Source organism: Mesoplodon mirus, assembly GCF_964341445.2.
Source record: "Mesoplodon mirus genome assembly, chromosome: 3".
Taxonomy (NCBI): domain Eukaryota; kingdom Metazoa; phylum Chordata; class Mammalia; order Artiodactyla; family Ziphiidae; genus Mesoplodon; species Mesoplodon mirus.
The window spans coordinates 132,258,109-132,282,075 of NC_138978.1; the positions used below are offsets into that span (position 1 = coordinate 132,258,109).

At 35.3% G+C, this 23,967-nt stretch overlaps 1 protein-coding gene across 8 annotated transcripts in view; it reads right to left on the bottom strand.

Moving 5' to 3' along the window:
- The window catches only part of SDCCAG8 (SHH signaling and ciliogenesis regulator SDCCAG8), a 265,165-nt gene that overhangs the window by 139,276 nt on the left and 101,922 nt on the right, over positions 1–23,967 (bottom strand). Inside the window, exon 13 of one of the 8 annotated variants that reach the window (XM_082615999.1) lies at positions 19,922–22,219. The exons of the other annotated variants lie outside the window; for them this stretch is intronic. Within the exon in view, the coding sequence (XP_082472125.1) occupies positions 22,022–22,219 (198 nt within the window). The 3' untranslated portion in view covers positions 19,922–22,021. Of the gene's footprint in view, positions 1–19,921; positions 22,220–23,967 lie in introns of those variants that run through there. 8 annotated transcript variants of the gene reach the window in all.

Genomic DNA, 23,967 nt, shown 5'->3' on the forward strand with positions numbered 1-23,967 from the left:
AACCTTCCAAGACTGAACAAGGAAGAAATAGAAAATATGAACAGACTAATCACAACTACTAAAATTGAAACTGTGATAAAAAAACTTCCAACGAACAAAAGTCCAGAACTAGATGGCTTCACAGGCAAATTCTGTCAAACATTTAGAGAAAAGTTAACACTTATCCTTCCCAAACTATTCCAAAAAATGGCAGAGGAATGAACACTCCCAAGCTCATTCTACAAGGCCACCATCACCCTGATATGAAAACTAGACAAGATATCACAAAAGAAAATTACAGGCCAATACCACTGCTGCACATAGACGTAAACATCCTCAATAAAATACTAGCAAACCAAATCCAACAACACATTAAAAGGATCATACACCATGATCAAGTGGGATTTATCCCAGGGATGCAAGGATTCTTCAATATATGTAAATAAAGCAATGTAATACAGCACATTAACAAACTGAAGAATAAAAACCATATGACCATCTCAATAGATGTAGAAAAAGCTTTTGACAAAATTCACATATTTATGATAAAAATTCTCCAGAAAGTGAGCATAGAGGAAACTTACTTAGACATAATAAAGGCCATATATGACAAACCCACAGCAAATATCATTCTCAATGATGAAAAACTGAAAGCATTTCCTCTAAGATCAGGAACAAGACAAGGATGTCCACTCTCACCACTTTCTTCAACATAGTTTTGGAAGTCCTAGCCATGGCAATCAGTGAAGAAAAAGAAATAAAAGGAATCCCAATTGGAAAAGAAGAAGTAAAACTGTCAGTGTTTGCAGATGACATACTATACATAGAAAATGCTAAAGATGCTACCAGAAAACTACTACAGCTTGTCAGTGAATTTGGTAAGGTTGCAGGATACAAAATGAATACACAGAAATCTCTTGCATTTCTATACACTTAACAATGAAAGATCAGAAAGAGAAATTAAGGAAACAATCCCATTTACCATCACATCAAAAAGAATAAAATAGCTAGGAATAAACCTACTTAAGGAGTCAAAAGACTCAGAAAACTATAAGATACTGATGAACAAAATCAAAGATGACACAAACAGACGGAGAGCTATACCATGTTCTTGGATTGGGAGAATCAACATTGTTAAAATGACTGTACTACCCAAAGTAATCTACAGATTCAATGCAATCCCTATCAAATTACCAATAGCATTTTTCACAAAAGTAGAACAAAAAAATTTACAATTTGTATGGAAACACAAAAGACCCTGAATAGCCAAAGCAATCTTGAGAAAGAAAAATGGAACTGGAGGAATCAGGCTCCCTGACTTCGGACTATACTACAAAGCTACAGTCATCAAAACAGTATGGTACTGGCACAAAAACAGAAATATAGATCAAGGGAACAGGACAGAAAGCCCAGAGGTAAACTCACACACCTATGGTCACCTAATCTATGACAAAGGAGGCAAGAATATACAATGGAGAAGAGACAGTCTCTTCAATACGTGGTGCTGATAAAACTTGACAACTACATGTAAAAGAATGAAATTAGAACACTACCTAGCACCACACACAAAAATAAACTCAAAATGAATTAAAGACCTAAATGTAAGACTGGATACTATAAAACTCTTAGAGGAAATCATAGGCAGAACACTCTGATATAAATCGCAGAAAGATCTTTTTTGATTCACCTCCAAGAGTAATGAAAATAAAAACAAAAATAAAGCAATGGGACCTAATTAAACTTAAAAGCTTTTGCATAGCAAAGGAAACCATAAACAAAATGAAAAGACAGCCCACAGAATGGGAGGAAATATTTGCAAATGAAGTGACTGACAAGAGATTAATCTCCAAAATATGCAAACAGCTCATGCAGCTCAATATCAAAAATAATAATAATAATAATAAAGACAAACAACCCAATCAAAATATGGGCGGAAGATCTAAATAGACATTTCTCGAAAGAAGACATACAGTTGGCCAAAAAGCACATGAAAAGATGCTCAAGATCACAAATTATTAGAGAAATGCAAATCAAAACTACAATGAGGTATTACCTCACACTGGTCAGAATAGCCATCATCAAAAAATCTACAAACAATAAATGCTGGAGAGGGTCTGGAGAAAAGGGAACCCTCATGCACTGTTGGTGGGAATGTAAATTGGTACAGCCACTATGGAGAACAGTATAGAGGTTCCTTAAAAAAATAAAAATAGAGCTACCAAGTGATCTAGCAATCCCATTCCTGGGCATATATCCAGAGAAAACTGTAAATTCAAAAGGATACATGCACCCTAATGTTCACTGCAGCACTATTTACAATAGCCAGGACATGGAAGCAACCTAAATGTCCATCGACAGAGGAATGGATAAAGAAGATGCAGTATATATATACAATGAAATATTACTCAGCCATAAAAAAGAATGAAATAACGCCATCTGTAGTGACATGGATGGTCCTAGAGACTGTCATACTGAATGAAGTAAGTCAGACAGACAAATATCATATGATATCGCTTATATGTGGAATCTAAAAAAAGGGTACAAGTGAACTTATCTACAAAACAAAAAGAGTTACAGATGTAGAAAACAAACTTATGCTTACCAGGGGTTAAGCAGGGGAGGGACAAATTGGGAGACTGGGATTGACATCTACACACTACTATATATAAAATAGAAAACTAATAAGGACCTACTGTAGAGCCCAGGAAACTCTACTCAACACTCTGTAATGTCCTATATGGGAAAAGAATCTAAAAAAGAGTGGATATATGTATACATATAACTGATTCACTTTGCTGTACACCTGAAACTAACACAACAACGTAAATCAACTATACTCTAATAAAAATTTTTAAAAAAAGAAATAGAGTCACAGATATAGAAAACAAACTAATGGTTACCAAGGTGGAAGGGGGGAGGGATAAATTGGGAGATTGGGATTGACATATATACACTACTATATATAAAATAGGTAACTAATAAGAACCTACTGTAGAGCACAGAGAACTCTACTCAGTACACTGTAATGTCTTGTATGGGAAAAGAATCTAACTGGATATATGTATAGGTATAACTGATTCACTTTGCTGTACAGCAGAAACTAACACAACATCGTAAATCAACTATACCCCAATAAAAATTAATTTAAAAATATAAAATAAAAGTAGGGTATATTTCTGATTATAAACTATATATATACTCTTTTTTACATCTTTTTAAATAGAATTTATTTTTTTGAGAAGTTTCAGGTTTACAAAACAATTGAGCAGAAAGTTCAGAAATTTCCCATAAATCCATCTTTCCCTCCCACATAAAGTTTCCCATTAGTAACATTTTGCTTTAGTGTGATACATTTATTATAATTGATGAAGCAATATTGATACATTATTATTAACTAAAGCCCATAGTTTCTATGAAGTTTCACTTTTTGTATTTCTTTGACTTTTGACAAATGCATACTGCCATGTATCCATCATTACAGTATTATATAGGATAGTTTCAGTGCCCTACAAATCATCTGTGCTTCAACCCTTCTTCCTTTCCCTTAACCCGCTGGCAACCACTGGTCTTTTACTGTCTCTATAGTTTTGCCTTTTTCCAGAATGTCATATAGTTGGAATCATACTGTAACACAGTCTTTTCAGACTGTCTTCTTTCATTTGGCAATACACATTTAAGTTTTCTCTGTGTCTTTTTGTTTCTTGATAGCTCATTTCTTTTTATCTCTGAATAATATTTTATTGTATGGATGTAATATAGTTTGCTTAACTATTTACCTACATCTTGGTAGCTTCCAATTTTAAGGCTATAATAAATAAATCTGCTGTAAACGATCTGTATATAGGTGTTTGTGTGGACATAAGTTTACAACTTATTTGGATGAATACCTAGGACTACAGTTCCCAGTTTGTATGGTAACACTATGTTTAGCTCTATAAGAAATTGCTAAACTGTTTTCTTAAGTGGTTGTACCATTTTACATTCCCACCACTAGTGGGTCAGAGTTCCTATTGCTCTACAATCTGGCTAGCATTTGATGTTCTTAGTGTTTTGGATTTTATCAGAAATGTATTTTGCAATTTTTTTCTCCAGTCTGTGATTTGTCTTTCATTCTCTTGATAGTATCATCTGCAGAGTAAAAGAAAAACTATATATTTTACATAAATTAAATAGAATGAAATAAAAAAATTTCATTAAGAGAAGTTCTATTATATACTTCTCCTGATTTCCTGAGAAAAAAAGTCTTAAGAAATGAATGCAAAACCCATTTAAAAAATTTTATGTCATCTTAATCCTGAAGGATAACCTTACTTGGAAAGAAAAGGTAGCATATAGGAACTATTTTAATCAATTGTAGTGATTTATCCCTGTTATTAAACATTATGTGACTTAAAAATCATTTACTAATCATTAACACAGGGTAATTTATTTGTATACATAAGAAGAAAATGAGGAGAAAAGAAAAAAATACTAAAGAACAGTAGGAAGACTGGAACCCTTCCTTGCATAGTGAGAAAGAAGAACCTGTGGTTTTGAAGCTGAGAAAATTTGACAATATGAATTTATCACTCAGAACCCAATGGATGAATTCATAGAATATATTTAGAAAAGTAAAGTGGCATATGATATTGAAAAATAAAATATAACAATCTATCGCTTGGGAGATAAACAATAGTTTCTATCAAGTTCTGTGTGGGTAAAAAATATGTACTCATTAGAAATTGAGTATTCACCCCCTGATACTTTTATTAACTCCTGGATATTAAGAATGATTTTATCAAATCATTAATAAGCTTTTGTCTGGAGATACACTAGCTACCTGTGGCTATTTAAATTTAAGTTAATTAAAATAGAGAATGTAGTTGCTCAGTTGCATTAATCACAAAAGTGCTCAACAGCCACATATGGATCATGGCTGCCATATCAGACAGTGCAGGTGTAAAATATCTCATCATCACAGAAAATTCTACTTGATAACACTGGTCTAGAATATAGCCAAATTTATTTCTAAGACTCACTCTCCAAACCAGACTCTTGGAGAACCAGCCTAGGTAAATACAAAGATATTATTAGTAGTAAGAAAGTCATTTTAGAAATGGACAAAATGGCTGTCCTCTTTACTGTAGTAGATGTAGAAGTGTAAGCAGCTCCTTTGCTCCTTTTCTGTTTGTTCATTCCTGTTTTCCTCCAGTCTTGATAATAAAGACAAGATTACCAGGCAACATTTAATCTAGTTCCTGATTTCTGCTTTACTGAATGTACACAGTGCCTTGCCTAATCTATTGATTCCTTTCCCGGATTAGAAGGAGTAAGAATGAAGAATTAAGTAGTTAAAGAATGATTGACTCTCTACCCCCAGCTTCCCTTTAGTAAATTTGCAGGTGGACCCCACAGGTGCAGTTGGACCATGTGGGCAAGAGAGCCTCCAACTGCAAGTGGACCACGTGAGCAAGACAGCATCCCAAGGAAGATCAGAAGTCAGCAGGTCTGCATGCAATGGAAAGATGATGAAGAATCTGACCTCCTGCCTTAATGATTACGATTGCTTCCCTTTTTTCCCTTTAAATATTGACATGGCTGAGCAGAATCTTCAGAGTTGGTCTCTAGACACAAGTCCACCTTCTCCCCAGATCGCTACCTTTTCTGAATGAAGCACCTTTCCTTTCTATCGACACTTGCCCCTCGATTATTGGCTTTTGAGTGGCAAGCAGCCAAACTTGAGTTCGGTAACAGAAGGTTGCTGTTATCATGGTTATCATTGTTGAGGGCACACAACATTGATTTAATATGTTTTTACTTCAGGCCTAACAGTAACACTGATACCAGCTATCATTTTTGAGTGCTTACCACGTGTCAGGTGCTGTATTAGCATTCTGTACTTCTAAATTTTGTATTTTTAATCTCATTTTGTGTTCATGACAATCTTGTAAAAGTAAATATCCTATTCTTGTTTTACAGATGAGAAAACAGACACAGACATTTAGTGACTTATACAAAATTATATGGTGGCAGAGATGAGACTCAAAATGGGATTACTCTGATTTCAAGTCCTATAATCTTTTCACTATACAGTATATTGTCTCCCTACACAAACCTTCTGGATGTAACAGAAGATGAAGAAAAAAATGACACGATGTGCTTTCTAAAACCTCTTGGCCTGCAATTTGGCATGGGTAGAAGACACAGACAGACACTGGGAGAAGATTAATTCAGATGGCTGGGATCAAAGTAAATGGCCAAGATTCACTTTGAAGAAGCATTTCCCCATGAGACTTTAGGGGTAGCCTCGAGGAACTTGAGTTTGGATGTGCTTAGCCTCAGGTCCCAAAGTTTACATCACAAAGATTCTACACAGCATGAAAGTCAACCTGGCGCTTGACCTTTTAGCCTCCCCAATACAGTATGTAACATTTCAGTGAAACTTTTCAGTTTTTGGTTACTAAATCAATTCTTACTCTAAGCAAATATTCTTTAAATGATTTTAATAAAAGTTTTTTTTTTCTTTCCTTAATGATAAGAGAAGTGGCATCAACTGATCGCATACTCAGAAGCACTTCCTTAGAGCTACAGTAGCTTTCAAAACAAGTTTTCAAAACAGATGACATGGGTCTATGGCAGAAAAAGAAGTGTCTTTCTAAAAGTATGTATCTAAAGAAGAGAAGAATTTAAGACACCTGATACAAAGCTGATTCTGTTACACTGTGACAATACAGCAGCCTTTTTGGTTAAACCAAGCTTACGTTGCTGTTCTGTGATGCCAGAATATTCATGGGCAAAAATAAGAATCATTGCAGCTCTGTGGTCAGTATACAAAAAAGAGCTGATGGTGCCTTGTGACCGCCTGGAGGGGTGGGATAGGGAGGGTGGGAGGGAGGGAGACGCAAGAGGGAAGGGATCTGGGAACAGGTGTATATGTATAACTGATTCACTTTGTTATAAAGCAGAAACTAATAAAAAAAAAGAGCTGAGGTGATAGCACTACTTTTTTGGGCTGGTTTAATAAATGCTTTATGCTTGCTAGGAGTAGGGAAAGGGCTTGCTTTGCCCTCTCATCACAGACAAAATATCAGGCCACTCATAAAGTCTATATATTTTTTTTCTTTAAAATACTGAGGTGTTGGACTTCCCTGGTTGTGCAGTGGTTAAGAATCCGCCTGCCAATGCAGGGGACACGGGTTCGAGCCCTGGTCCAGGAAGATCCCACATGCCACGTAGCAACTAAGCCTGTGCACCACAACTATTGAGCCTGCACTCTAGAGCCCGCGAGCCACAACTACTGCGCCTGCGCACCACAACTACTGAAGCCCGTGCACCTAGAACCCATGCTCCGCAACAAGAGAAGAAGCCACGACAATGAGAAGCCCACACACCACAATGAAGAGTAGCCCCTGCTTGCCATAACTAGAGAAAGCCCACGTGCAGCAACGAAGGCCTAATGCAGCCAAAAATAAATAAATTAATTAAATAAATTTATAAAAAAAAAAAAACTGAGGTTTTTTTTTTTTGTCCCCAATTCTACTATGTTCTTTCAGTGTTCTAAAATGGTGCAGTATTAACAACATTCAAATCATCATATGCTTACACATTCACACTGTAAACACCATGGAGAGAGAGATCTTGGCCTTTTATGTCTGCTGATGTTAAGAGTTTAGGTATTGTTGGAAATACAAAGGAGAATTAAGATGATTCTGGATGAGGTAAAATCTGAAATAAGATGTAACTGTTGGAAAGCCATAAAAAAGAGGTGATAAATTTTTGAAATGATGCATTGCAAAAAAGTTGTTAGGTTGCTATGAACATGACTAAGAGCTAGTTGCAGGTCACAGATCAAAATGGATAAAAAGACCCCACACTGTGGGTAAAAAGAAGTGAAGTTAAAGAACACAAAGTTGAAGTAAATGGAAGATTCTTAAATTTATAAAGGAAGATGGAAGATTCTTTAAATTTATATAAATCTGCTAATTGCTGACCATACCACATGGTCAGCATCTATCGATGATGTGGAGTTAAAATGGTCTGAGAATAAATTCTGCATTGGTTCAATGCCAGAAAATGTATCAAGAGATGCACTAAAAATGATAGCCATCTATCATGATGCTAAGAAAGAATCTACCACTTCAGAGGTATACCTGCCACCTACCCAGGTTGAATTCATCATCTTCTACCTGGAAGCTCCCCTGTTTCTGCTCTATAGTTTGATGTCAAGGGCCCTCAGTGGATGCAATCTCACATTGCCCTGCTGTGTGGTACATTTCATCCTTGTCTTCACTCATTATGATCACAGAATCAGATGGCTGAGAGTTAACATTACTGCAACAGGAATATATGATGGAGTTTCAATGTCTAACAGCAAAAAAAAAAATGGAAGAAGTGTAAGTGACTCTGAATACCATTCAACTCAGTAAGTGGACATCTTGGAATGAATATGAAGAGTGAGACATGAATCTATTGAGCCCTTCATCAGTCAAAGTGCATGTGTACCTCTCACAGTATGAGCATCCCACCACACTAAGTATAATTCCTATAACAAACGTATATTTCATATACATGAGCTCTCAAACACAAGCTAACTTGTTTATATCTGGTCCCTGTCTGAATAAACAGTAATCTGTCCCAAACATAAAAGTAAAATGATATGAATTAAAGTTTTTGAGGGAATTCCCTGGTGGTCCAGTGGTTAGGAGGCCGCACTCTCACTGCTGAGGGCCCAGGTTCAATCCCTGGTCAGGGAACTAAGATCCCGCAAGACCTACTGGTGCAGCCAAAAAAAAAAAAAAAAAAAAAAGTTTTTGAGAAACAGTATGAATGTCTCCAATGTAGTAGGAATATATGGCTCAACACATAAAAAATCAATACATACAAATCCATGTAGACTATGTAAATTATGAGTGATTTAAAAGATTTTAGAAAGTAATTTTGACCTTTACTTTTCCAATTAAATTTAGAGCATAACCCACTCCTGAAATGTCATGACACTGGAGTGAAATATGCTGAGTTTATTTTAGCAGTAGAATTTATTTCAATGGGCTCATAGATAATTTTAGTTCTTTATTTATAAACATTCTAGAGGTTGAATGGGTCAGTTGTACTTTACTATATTTAACAGGAGGAATTAACTGCTTTTGCTGTCATTAGTGAAGACCTTGGGATTTGTCCCTAGAAACATCAAGGGTCTGCTGTAACTTCAAAGACTTGAAACCAGCTTCTGAACACTGTCTCCTACCCTCCCCCCACTCCCAGTTGCAAGTTGACTGAATCAGTAATACCTGACTACTGGACAACTACAAAGTTTAATGCATCTGTATGTAAAAACTTCCTAGGAATGGTTGCTTGATTGCTTACAAACCCACCTAACTGAATTATCATCCAAGAGAATATTTCTGTGTTTTATTCACAGCAGTACCATGAGAGCTGTGTTAGTGGAGTTAATAAACTCAAAACACGTTAGATCTTTGGCAGTTTCTTGTTTTACAAAGATGGTAATCCTATGGCATCTATTCTACTGCACATATCTTAAAATGTTGCATGGGGACATTTAAACAGTCTTGTAATGTTTTTTGTGGAGAGAATATAACTAAAAAGACTAATGCAGGTCTAAATTTCTGTGTACTTATGGAGGAAATCCTTTAATATGCTGTAACCACCCATGTTATAACTTTTAAAACAAAGAAAGGCTCAAAAAATAACTGTTTGGCTTCTTATTTTCTAGAAGGAAACTTATGTCACCAATGTAACATTCCAATTTAATAAAAGGAAAAACCATTTTACATTTAAAATGTTAAAATATAAAACTGACTTTATGGGAATGTAAATTGGTGCAACCACTATGGAAAATGGTATGGAGAGTCCTCAAAAGATTAAAAATAGAACTACCAAACAATTGAGCAATTTCTCATCTGGATATTTATCTAAAGGTAATGAAATTACTATCTTGAAAAGATATCTGCACCCTCATGTTCATTGAAGCATTGTTTACAACAGCCAAGACACAGAAACAACCTAAGAATCCATTGACAGATAAATGGATAAAGAAAATGTGGTACACACACACACACCACACACACACACACACACAATGGAACATTATGCAGCCATAAAAAAGGAAATCCTGCCATTTGTGACAATATGGATGGACCTGAGGGCATTATCCTAAGTAAAATAAGTAAGACAGAGAGAGACAAATACTGTATGATCTCACTTATATGTGGAATCTGAAAAAAAACAAACTCATAGACACAGGGAAAAGACTGGTTGTTGCCAGAGTTGGGGAGTGAGGGGGTGGATAAAATGGGTGAGGGTGGTCAAAAGGTAAAAACTTCCAGTTATAAGATAAATAAGACATTAGTAAAAAAAAAAAAAAAAGCCAAGAATAAACTATGACTCCTTCCATTCTTTCCTGAGAACTGGGGCCATGGTCCTTTGGCTGAAGGGCAGGAGAGGGTGGTCAGGGAAGATAACCCCACTGTTTCTGAGATAAGAGTCACCAATGCAAAGGAGTCTTTGACGTGCATTTCCTAACAAATTAACACAATTTTTTAATAGTAGTAATTCATGTTAAAAAATGTTAGACCTAACTCTAACCCAATCCTTTTGAAGACACTTCAAAAGTATTTTGCTAGCTACAATAAGTACATTCAAAAGAAAAATAAACCTGGAGTTGTTCCTCTCAAAGTGAACTGTATTAAAAGCAGGAAGTTCTCTTTTCTGATGGGGCATCTTTATATAAAAAGATTGGTGTTTTCAAAGACCAAAAAATTTATTTGATATGCTTTTCTCTCTGATGAAAGAGGAACAATCTAATAAGTATAAAAACTGGAAGATAAAAAAATTACTAAAGAAAAAAATCTACAAATAGTTACTGCAAGCTCAAATGTTCAATACAGTTAGTTGACTTTTATCACCATTTGAAAAATAGTTTTATTACCAATTGAGAAAACCAACCAAAGTAAAAATAAAATAAAATAATTCCAATTTAGAAAAACAAACTGTTACTTTATTCCCCCTTAAACAATTCCTTCCCAACCCCTCAGTTCAATAGAATAAATATTTTTGAGTACCTATGTACCTACTATGTGCCAGACATCATATAGTATGTATATTATATATTATATATATAACCTGGATTATATAGGTAATCCAGGTGGCCAATTACAAATATATATCCAATCTGTCTACTCTTCATCTCACTCTCTTTCTTGTCCTTTATAACTATTAAAATATAAACTAATTTCCTATCATTTTGATTAAAAGGCAAACTCAGTGATACATCTAAACTGTTATATCATTTCCTCCTCAAATTTATAATCATCTGGGCTATGGTAAATAACAGAAATTACTGCCATACTCTTGTCTAGTTCTTATAAAAATTTATAGCAGAAAATGTCTTATAAGCATTAATATTAAGGCTCCAGGATTCATGTTAATGAAGTCTACCCATAATTTTCAGATTATATTACTACATTTTGGGTATAATTTTGTTCCTTATAGCTCTGTATATTAAAGCTGTGAATATTTTCCAATAGAATAATTCAATTTAAAATACATTAGAATACATTAGAAGCAGCTCTATTTACAATAGCCAGGACATGGAAGCAACCTAAGGGTCCAACAACAGATGAATGGATAAAGAAGGTGTGGCACATATATACAATGGAATATTACTCAGCCATAAAAAGAAATGAAATTGAGTTATTTGTAGTGAGGTGGATGGACCTAGAGACTGTCATACAGAATGAAGTAAGTCAGAAAGAGAAAAACAAATACCGTATGCTAACACATACATATGGAATAAAAAAAAAAAGGTTCTGAAGAACCTAGGAGCAGAACAGGTATAAAGACGCAGACATAGAGAATGGACTTGAGAACATGGGGAGGGGGAAGGGTAAGCTGGGACGAAGTGAGAGAGTGACATGGACATATATACACTACCAAATGTAAAACAGATAGTTAGTGGGAAGCAGCTGCATAGCACAGGGAGATCATCTCAGTGCTTTGTGAACACCTAGAGGGGTGGGATAGGGAGGATGGGAGGGAGACGCAAGAGGGAGGGGATATGGGGATATATGTACATGTATAGCTGATTCACTTTGTTATACAGCAGAAACTAACACACCATTGTAAAGCAATTATACTCCAATAAAGATGTTAAAACAAAAATACATTAGAATATATGATTACAATAACTGGTCATATTGTCCACTACTAATTACAGTGTTCTTGATATTGCAGCATTCTTTATGTGTAGAAATGTGACTAAACACAAATAAAAAATAAGAGTAAATATAAAACCACATTAAAACAATTTTAATAAACAAGAGAATGAAAGGCATTTTCAAGTAAGATATCCTTATATCTTTGTATTTATTTATTATATTTATCTATCTATAAAGATAAATAAATTTAAGTGAACTGAAAATACTGCTAATTCTAAACTTATATCTGATTTTGCCACCAGAAACATTATAAGTAAATTTAAATATGTGAAGTTTGTTATGTATTTATGGTTTATAAAATATCTTTTTATTACTAAATGTATTTACAATGATGTCAGGTTCTCATTATAAGATTAAAAATATTTAAAAGACATCAAGGATATTATTTATAATCCCAAATTAAATCATTTTTTTCAAAATTGAGACTATTACTTTACATGAATTGCAGCATAAAGTTCAGTGCAATGTGGAATTTCAATAATTTCCTGTATTTTCCTTTAATGCTTTAAATGTAGTATTTTTTTTAATGTAGTATTTTTTCAGATACTATCGTTACAGGAATACCAATATAATATTCAAGTATACTTTTCAAAGCCAAAAAGTTTTTAGAGTAGATATAAAAGTACTGACAACTACAAAAATCACAATTTCCAAAAAGAAAACTATTAAATAAAGCTGTTCCTATTCCAATAATAAGCATGATTTTTCAGTTATTTTATCAGCCATTAAAAATTGTGTAAAAATAAATTAGCCCATTTATTCTTACCTAGAAAAACAGGGAATGCTGGCATAACTATTTTGTCTCAGATGCTGTACACATTTTTATTATTTTGCAACTAGAACAAATTAAAACTCTTCTACTCAATGTTGCTTTTATAGGAGTTGTCAGAAAAATATTGGTTAAATATTCTGATTCCTGAAGGGAAAATACAAGATAGGTTTTGGGCTGTTTTGCACCTAACTTTCAAGACTTCAGTGTACATTTTTTTTTTTTTAGCGGTTCGCAGGCCTCTCACTGTTGTGGCCTCTCCCGTGGCGGAGCACAGGCTCTGGATGCACAGGCTCAGCGGCCATGGATCACGGGCCCAGCCGCTCCGCTGCATGTGGGATCTTCCCATACCGGGGCATGAACCCGTGTCCCCTGCATCGGCAGGCGGACTCTCAACCACTGCAACACCAGGGAAGCCCCAGTGTACATTTTTAATTTATCAAATAAAATTCCTCTTCCTTAAATATTGTGCTGGCTATATTTCTTCTACAAAAATGTGTTCCAACCAAAAGGACCCTGAAACATTTGGGAGTTTAACTCCCCTGTTTACATCAAGATTTTGTTTAATAAAAGCACAGGCCTTTAAAGAAGGACACAGTTAAAAATAGAAGACACCTCAGTTATCATCTTTATCTATCCCCTCCTTTTACAGATGAGAGCACTGGCGTCCAGTGAGATTGAATGACCCACTGAGGCCCACTAAACTGGGCTCGAACCCAGGCTTCATGCTCTTCGCCCATACCTAGTTCCCTTCAAACATGGAATAATGCCAAACCACAAAGCTAACTCAGTTATGAGCACAAACAAGCTTCTATTGGCAATAATTAATTTTTTAATGCAATAAAGAAAACATATCATCTGTTTCTTCTCTGACAACTGTTATTCAACAAGAAGTTTTCCTTTTTTCTCTATGTATTCTCTTATTAGTTAAATTCTGTCAATCTCTGACAATCAGAACAAGTTTAAGACTCAGACCCCCTTTTAAAAAAGCTAGTTTCATAAGACAATATACATCACTTGTTAATTTAGGGAAAAATATATTTATTGGATTTTATTTTTATCAACATTACTGTTTAGTACAAAATATTTCTGTTCTCTCAAACCAAGAAAAGCTCAAACCTATTCAAGATCTCCCTACTTAAAATGGAATGATTTTATTTTATAGGAAATCATATTTTAATTTTTTACTAAATCAATTCCATATGACTGAGAAAAGGAAACCTCTATCCAAGGAGTCTGGACGCTTAACAGTACAGATGATGGAACACAGCTCCTGTTCTTCCCCATACAAATACACTGGACCTCTGTGAGGTCACCTCTCTTTCTACCTACCCAGTTTCTATTACTCCTTGGTGTACCTGATTACAGAGAACATCATATCAATGCTCTGGCTCTAAAACTCTAAAGAGTAAGAGAAGTGGAACATTACTGAAAGCATTCCTAGAGCATTCAGACCTACAGGCTCTTCCCTGAACGTTTATACTTGGATTCAAAATATTCTGACCACTGAAACAGCAAATCTGTCTTCAACTCACCTCTTTGCTTCTACTCTGCTCGTGACACAAAATGGATCCTCTTCCACTGGAAAACTGGACAATTTAATCTTATCTTGTTGGAGGATTTTCACCAAAATTAATGAGATGTTCTTATGTGAAGAGGAAACAGCAAATAATTTTGTTGTTAAAATAACAAGAAAACTAGGTTTATTTTTAGAGACACAACTGATTGAAAAAAAAATCCTTCTGTACTGAGACAGGGCGTACGTAATCTCACCTTATGGAGAGATTTTAGAAAATTCACTTTAGCTGTGGATTATGTAAATATTTCTGTAAAATACTATTTGGGGAACTTAAGCAATTCATTGTACTAAGCTTTAACTCTAAAACCACCTATATCTTCTAACTAATTTTGGCAAGAAGGCTTCAATGTAAAGTAGATGTTTTAGTTAATTTGGAGTATGATTCTTTCAAATTAATAGCATCCACGTACAAAGGAGTAAATCCATCTATTCAATTTATTGACCATCTATTCAATCATAAAAGTTCTATATATGTATACAGCTTTTCATAGCTTAGAAAACACTTTCATATGCAGTACTGAATTTATATGCTGTGATAATTACAAAACACATAATTCTTGCTTTCACTCATTTTCATAGAGGAAAATGAAATAGGTATAAAACAGATAAATATAGGGTAATGATTAGGACAGAACACTTTTTTTGTATTGAGATATAATTGCCACATAAACATTGTATTACTTTCAGGTGTACAACATAATGATTTGATATATGTATATGGACAAAACACTTTTAAAATGAGAGTAGGTCAACAGAATGAATAGAAGAAATCTCAAAAAAATGATTTTGTAGACTCTAATTCCTTAAATTTCCAATTTAGTCCATTTATCCAGATTATTTAGATGAAGAAACTAAAATTCCAGGCAGGCCCATTCCCCTTCCTTTGGGAGTTTCCCAGCACAGGTTTAAATCCTGCCAACTATTAATCCACTCCATATTTACAAAGGCACTTTGATTTCTTAGCCACCCATGCCTAATTTTTCACCATTTGCCACCACTATAATCTTCTGTCACATGGCTCAGTGGTACCTAAGCACACTAACTGTACATAGTAGGTACAAAAGTAAATATTTTTTGATTTGACTAGAAATATTTTGAAGAAAGTAAATGGTCTGAATCTTAAACAGGAAAACAAACACATCAGTTAAAAAAAATCATACGGAAGGCAGAATGGAAAATACCAAGCTATAAGGAAGTCTTTAGCGACAGGTTGCAGGGCTCTGCCCTGCCTTTCATGTTATACTGTTTAATCCACTGACTTTAATGAGGACCCCAATGATACGATGATCAAATTTGCCTGTGACAAAAACCTGAGAGGACAAATTTATTATGGTGAAATGTTAAAAACAGAGTCCAAAAAGGTTCAGACAAGCTGACACCATAGGTCCAAACTAAAATGATCAAGTTTCAGAGAGACAAATGCAAATATCTGTATTTACTGCCCAACTGTAGGGCAGTAGACTTATGCCATTAGAGGTTTTAACTGAATTTAAGCTCACTAAGAGTTTTGATAAACACATAACCCAAATGATAACTGGCTCTGAAGCTAGATTAATATAAGCTTAGATGACAGCTCCACTTCTATGTACTGCTGAGGTCATACCAAAAAATATCATATTTAGTTATCTTCATGACTCTTTAAAGCAACTAGATAAAATAGAACACAGGAGAGAGAAATGAGGACATAGAATGTGAATAATATAACAGCATTCGTAAAAATAATAATTATTAATATTTATAGATCACTTATTAATGTCATGCACTGGGCTAAGAGATTACCTCAAGGTTTTTACAAAACACTATAAAGTGGTAATTTTATCTATCCTCATTTTACAGATAAGAAAACTGAGGCTTGGATATATTAAGTAATTTGACCAAGTTCACCGGTAGTAGATATTAAGGTGAGAATTTGACTTTAGGCAATCTACTTTCAGGTTCTGAACTTCCTGCTACCTAACCACCCACCTATCCAGTTCCTGGGACCCTAATTGTATGCTAGGCACTGAAGCACTGGAACACAAAAGTGGATATGACAAGTAAGAGTCTCTGACCTCAAACTTACATTCCAATGAAAAAGATTTTTTTAAGTAAAAAAAATAATAAAACATTATAATAAGTTCCATGAAGGAAACAAGGTACTATGAGAGAATAATGGAGCAGTGCAAGGGGATATACATTAATAGTTAGAGAAGTGGAGACATTTAAGCAGAAACCAAAGAAAGAGAAAGAGGTGGTTAAGCACAGGAAGACAGAAGAAGAACATATAAGGCAGATGTTTGTCCAAAGGCCTTGGCATCTTTGAGAAGCTAAAGGAAAACCATGAGGCTCAAGTGAATGCAGAAAAGAAAAGTAGATAGGAAGAGTAGATGTTAAGACAATTGGTGATCAGACTATACAGGGCCTGGTAAGCTATGGAAAAGAGTTTGGATTTATATTTCTAAATGCACATGGGAAGACACTCCAAGTTGTTAAATGGAAGAACAACGTGATTCAATTCACATTTGCCTTTGTTAATATGTTGTGTATGGCCTGAGGGGGGACATGACTTCATGAAGCTAATATCGTGGCAAGGAAAAAACAGACAACAAACACAATAAATGAGCAAGATATGGAGTAAAATAAAGCAGAAAGGGGAAAGAGAGTACTTGGGGAGTGGTGTACAATTTAAAATAAGGTGGTCAGGGATGGGCTTACAGAGGAAATATTAAAGCAATTACTTGAAGGCATTAAGCTAGTGATCCATAAGGCTATCATGGGGAACAGTGTTCCAGGCAAAGGGAATAGCAAGGACAAAGGCCCTGAAGTGGGATTGTATCTGATGTGTTTGAGGAACCGCAAGGAACCCAAGGAAGCCAATGTGGCTAGAGCAGAGTGATGTAGGAGAAAAGTAGGAGATGAGGGGCAGAGAGGTAACAGGAGGGCCAGACTGTGCAGTATCTTGTAGATCAATTGTGGGGACTTTGGCTTTTACCATGACTAAGGTAGGGAACCACTGGTGGTTGCAATCAGAAGAGGGACAAGATTTGTCTCTGCTGTCTGTGAAGGGACTAAAATGGGTTGAAGCACAGAAAAAAGGAAGCCAATTAGGACATTACTATGATAACACTGGTGAAAATGATAGTACCTTGAGCGAGAGTATAGCAGTGGATATAGCGGAAGAAGATATAGGGATGGCAAGCAAGCATCTGAAAAGATGTTTAATATCATTAATCATTAGCGAAATGCAAATTAAAGCCACAATGAGATATCATTATACACTTACCAGAATGGCAGCATATAAAAAGACTGATCAAACACTTTAAACAAATATAATTGCTGAAATATAAATATCTTTATAAAAGAAGTTATTTTCATCCTGATTTTAAAACTTTCTAGGTAGAACACTCTTTGACATACATCGCAGCAATATATTTTTGGATTTTTTTTCCTTTTCCTAAAGTAAAGGAAATAAAAGCAAAAATAAACAAATGGGACCTAATTAAACTTAAAAGCTTTTGCACAGCAAAAGAAACCATTGACAAAATGAAAAGACAAGCTACTGAATGGGAGAAAATATTTGCAAATGATATAACCAATATAGGATTAATATCCAACACATATAAACAGCTCATACAACTCAACATAAAAAAACAGCCTAATTAAAAAATGGGCAGAAAAACTGAATAGACATTTTTCCAAAGAGGAAATGCAGATGGCCAAGAGGCACATGAAAAGATGCTCAACATCACTAATTATCAGGGAAATGCAAATCAAAACTACAATGAGATAACACCTCATACCAGTAAGAATGGCTATAAATGAAAAGTCTACAAATAAGAAATATTGGCAAGGATGTGGAGAAAAGGGAACCTTTGTACACTGTTGATGGGCATATAAATTGGTTCAGCCAGTGTGGAAAACAATATGGAAGTTTCTCAAAAAGTTAAAACTAAAACTACCATATGACCCAACAATTCCACTCCTGGGTATGTATCTGAAAGAAACAAAAACACCAATTTGAAAAGGTACATGCACCCCAATGTTCATAGCAGCATTATTTATAATTGCTAAGACATGGAAACAACCTAAGTGTCCATTAACAGATGAATGGATAAAGAAGATGTGGTATATATATGTATGTATATATATATATATACATATATATATACACATATACATTGTGTGTATATGTGTGTGTGTGTGTATATATATATATATATACATATTCACACAATGGAATAAAAAAGAATGAAATCTGATGGACATGGAGGCATTATGCTAAGTAAAATAAGTCAGACAGAGAAAGACAAATACTGCATGATATTACTTATATGTGGAATCTAAAAAATACAACAAACTAGTGAATATAACATAAAAGAAGCAGACTCACAGATATAGAGAATTAACTAGTGGTTACCAGTGCGGGGGCAACGTAGGGGTGCGGGGGGTGGGAGGTACACACTACTGAATGTAAGACAGGCTCAAGGACGTATTGTACAACATGGGGAATAAAGCCAATATTCTGTAATAGCTGTAAATGGAAAGTAACCTTTTGAATTGTATAAAAATAAAAACTTTAAAAAAACTTTCTGCCTGATATAGCACAACAAAGGTAAACTAGGAGTTAGAGGATCTGTCATCTAGTTTAGGTACTATTACTAATTATTTAAAGTTCATTCTTTAGTTCACTTAGGCATTCATTTACTCATTCATTGAACTATCAGATAAAACTTACGGTAGGCCTTCTCTGAGCTGGATACCAGGGATACAATGATGAATAATATATGGACTCTGACTTCATAGTAGTTTACAGACACTTCTGGCAAATAATAGTTTTCTGGGGCTCAGTGTTTCTATCCTCATCTCTTATGCCTCCTTTTGCCCTCCAGGTGTATATGGAACAGTGTCTTTGCATATTCTGTCCCTTTTGCCTGAATGGCTTTCCCTTCCCACTCTCTCTGTTCCCCTCCAGACTAGGTTGAAATATGAATTTTATGGTAGAATCTTTTTTTAAATAACAGCTTTATTGACATAATTCACATACAACTCTCCCATTAAAGTATATAATTGAATGTGTTTTAGTATATTCAGAGTTGTGCAACCACCACCTTGATCAATTTTAGAACATTTTAACACCCCAAAAGAAACTCCATACCCATTAGCAGTACTCCCCATTTGCCCCCAACCCACTTAGCCCAAGCATCTACTAATCTTTCTGTCTCTATAGATTTGCCTATTCTGGACATTTCATATAAATTATACAATATGTTGTCTTTTGTGACAAGCTTCTTTCACTTAGCATGATGTTTTCAAGGTTCAGCCATGTTGTAGAATGTATCAGTACCTCATTCTTTTTTATTGCCAACATATAGCTGTATAGACATAGATATAGATAATCACATTTTATTTATCCATTTATTAGTAGATAAACATTTGGGTTGTTGCCAGTTTTGGGCTATTATGAATAATGTTGATATGAACACTCATGAACATTTTTTTAAAAATAAATCTATTCATTTATTTTTGGCTGCATTGGGTCTTCGTTGCTGCCTGCGGGCTTTCTCTAGTTGCGCCGAGGAGGGAATACTCTTCGTTGCAGTGTGTGGGCTTCTCATTGCGGTGACTTCTCTTGTTGCAAAGCACAGGATCTAGGCACGCAGGTTTCAGTAGTAGTGGCACACGGGCTCTAGAGCGCAGGCTCAGTAGTTGTGGCACGTGGGCTTAGTTGCTCCACGGCATGTGGGATCTTCCCGGACCAGGGCTTGAACCCATGTCCCCTGCATTGGCAGGTGGATTCTTAACCACTGAGCCACCAGGGATGTACCTCATCAACATGTTTTTGTGTGGACATGTTTCATTTCTCGTGGGTATAGACCTAGTAGTAGAATTGCGGGGTAACTTTTGAGAAACTGTCAGACTATTTTCCAAAGCAGCTGCATAGTTTATAATCCTGCCAGCAGTGTGAGGCTCCAATTTCTCCACATCCTCGTCAACACTTGTTATTATCTATCTTTTTGATTATAGCCATCCTAGCAGGTGTGAAGTAGTATCTCATTTTCGGTTTGATTTGCATTTCTGTGATAGCTAATGATGATGAGCATCTTTTCATGTGCTTATTTGCCATTTGTATATCTTCTTTGGAAAAATATCTATGAAGATTCTTTGCCTGCTTTGGAAATGGTTTATCTTTTTATTATTAAACTGTAAGCCTGCTTTATACATCCTAGTAACAAGTCTCTTATCAGATAGGTAATTTGTAAAAATTTTCTTCCATTCTGTGGGGCTTTTTTCCACTTTCTTGATGATGTCCTTTGAAGCACAGAAGTTTTTAATTTTGATGATATCCAATTTATCTATTTTTTTCTATGGTTGCTTATGCTTTTGGTGTCATATCCAAGAAAACCATTGCCTAGTCCAAGTTCACAAAGATTTATGCCTATGTCTTCTTCTAAGAGTTTTGTAAGCTTAGCTCTTACAGTCAGGTCTTTCTATCTACTTTGAATTAATTTTTATATATAATATAAGGTAGGGGCCCAACTTCATTCTTTTACACGTGGATATCCAGTTTTCCCAGCACCATTTGTTGAAAAACTATTTTTCACCCATTGAATTTTCTTATTTTCCATGTTGAAAACTGATTGACTGTTGTGTAAAATCACTTTGAATTCTCTCCCACCAAACAAAGCTACAGTTCCACTGAGGCTTCATCTTATCACACTCAACTTTATCACCAGACTATAAGAGTTGTATGAGCAATACATATATTTTATTTTTCAACGCAACCCCAGTACCTATTTGTTAGTGACACCTAACAGGTTACCAGTAGCTTTTAGTTAGATAAATGAATGCATTAAAATGAGGTATTAACTCTCAGCTTACTCACAGTCTAATCATTTATGAAATGAAGGGGCCAAACTAAGTCATTAAAGTCTTTTTGGCTGTCAGTACCCACCAAGCTACTGCCCTTTACTATCTGATGTCCTCCCTTTGATCCTTCGTATGAAGCCACTGAAACAAGGGAGTCTAAAGATAAAAATTACCTTCATGAATTTTATTGCTATGTGGTTAGAAAACATCTCCTGAAAAATGCCAAGTTATATTAAGTTACTCTTAACAACCAGCAATGGTTGGGGGAAACGGGGGTGGCGAAAAGGAGCTATAGCAATTACAGTTTTAAAAAATCCATGATTATGGATCCCTCCTGAAAATACGGATAGAATATAATGATGGATCTGTGGTCATGTTGGCCCCTTCTAAGTTATAGTTGAATGTGAAGCAGAGTAAACAGAGGTGAAAGCCCAGTTGTTCTTAGTGTAAATGTCTTTAGAATGCCTTCTAAAATCTTTCTCATTTTCTCTTCCTACTTTGTTTTTTTTCCTTTTCCTCTACTCTCCTTTTCCTGTTTTTATAACTGGAACAACTCAAGAGTCCTTTGTTCTCTCCTGGCTGATGAAGTAAGTCAAAGGTATCCTAAATTCAGCATTTAGAGACTTCAAGCTCTGCTCAAGAAAAGCCTGCTTGGGCTTCCCTGGTGGTGCAGTGATTGAGAGTCTGCCTGCCGATGCAGGGGATGCAGGTTCGTGCCCTGGTTCGGGAGGATCCCACATGCCACGGAGTGGCTGGGCCCGTGAGCCATGGCCACTGAGCCTGCGCGTCCGGAGCCTGTGCTACGCAACGGGAGAGGCCACAACGGTAAGGGGCCTGCATACTGCAAAAAAAAAAAAAAAAGAAAAAGAAAAGCCTGCTTATCAGTAAGTCACACTTCTTATATTATGTATTAGTGAGATATATGTGCCATATATCTATATCTATATATATACACATACATACATATATCTGTATATGTACACACACACAAAGATATTTGTCCTTAGATTTTTAAATATATAAATAGATATTTGATTCATCCATTTGCCTAAATCCCCTTTTAGACCAAAACATCTGGCTCTTGATATATAAACCGTTAAACAGCTTCAATCACTGTACACACAGTGGACTTTCAATTACTTAGGGAAGAATCGCTGACCCAGCCCTATTTTTCTATGATAAACTTAAGTGTAGAGACAAGTTGAAAATTACACTCTAAAGTTTCTAATTCAAATTAGGATATGACAATTACCTCTCAGTATGAGATTATCATATTAAGTGAAGTAAGACGGAGAAAGACAACTATCATATGATATCGTTTATATATGGAATCTAAAAAAATGATACAAATCAACTTATTTACAAAAGAGAAACAGACTCACAGACATAGAAAACAAATTTATGGTTACCAAAGGGGAAAGCAGGGGAGGGATAAATTAGGAGTTTGGGATTAAAATGTATATACGACTACATGTACAGATAACCAACAATGACCTACTGTATAGCATATCTTGTAATAACCTATAATGGGAAAGAATCTATATATAACTATATATGTAGTTATATATATATATATATATATATATATATATATATATATATATATATATATATAACTGAATCACTTTGCTGCACACCTGAAACTAACACATTGTAAATCAACTATGTTTCAATAAATTTTTTAAAATGAGTGAATTCAGATTTCTATGCAGATAATTCTGAGCAAGTGAAAGAAGGACCCAAAAGAAAAGGTAGTACTTACAATGATGGGACAATCTTTCATGTCAAAGAATTCAATAATTCTTTCTCCTCCATCTTCTTAAGATTTCCCTAAAAGTTTTTACCTCCCCCTTTTCCTTGGCTGCCACTCTCTCTAAGACACGAGCATTCCCTTGTACTTTACGGGGAACTTTCAACCACAGTTGACTCATGACTTCTGAAGCCAGGCCAATGCTATTACTTGCATGTTTTATTACCACGGCTGGGGTGGGGGGGGGCGGCAGTGACGGGGGTGGAGGGGAAGAAGAGAGAAAGAGAGAGAGGATGAATATGAATGAATATCAGAACTTCAGTTGTAAGCAGAGAGATTCTATACAGAAAAGAATTCTCTATTCTCCACAGGGAATGCCAAAAATTCTCAGGGAAGTCAGAAAGCAGGTCAGAAATAAGGACACTGCTGCTTTCTTGTCTTTCCCCTAAAATCTAAATGTTAGTGTAAGTGATCCACTTAAATACAGATGTTAACACCAAGAAGGGTTAAATTACCTTGACCATCTCTTAAGAATAGTAGAATGAAAATCTAAACATCTTGCAATTTATTAATAGTCATGAGCAGCCTGCAGTTATATCTAGAATCTATGTCTAGGGCAGCCTCTCACACTGTACTCCAATGAGGGTCAGGGGAACATGCCAGGGATATGTGAAATCTCTAAGAGAATTAAAAACTTGTTCTCATTCTGATGATTAAAAAATCAAAATACAAAAAAAATATGATCATATTCTAGGTCATCTAGATCCAGAATTGCCACAGCATTTCATTCCATGGCTGGATTTATGAGAGCACCAAGGAAAAACTGAAAGTG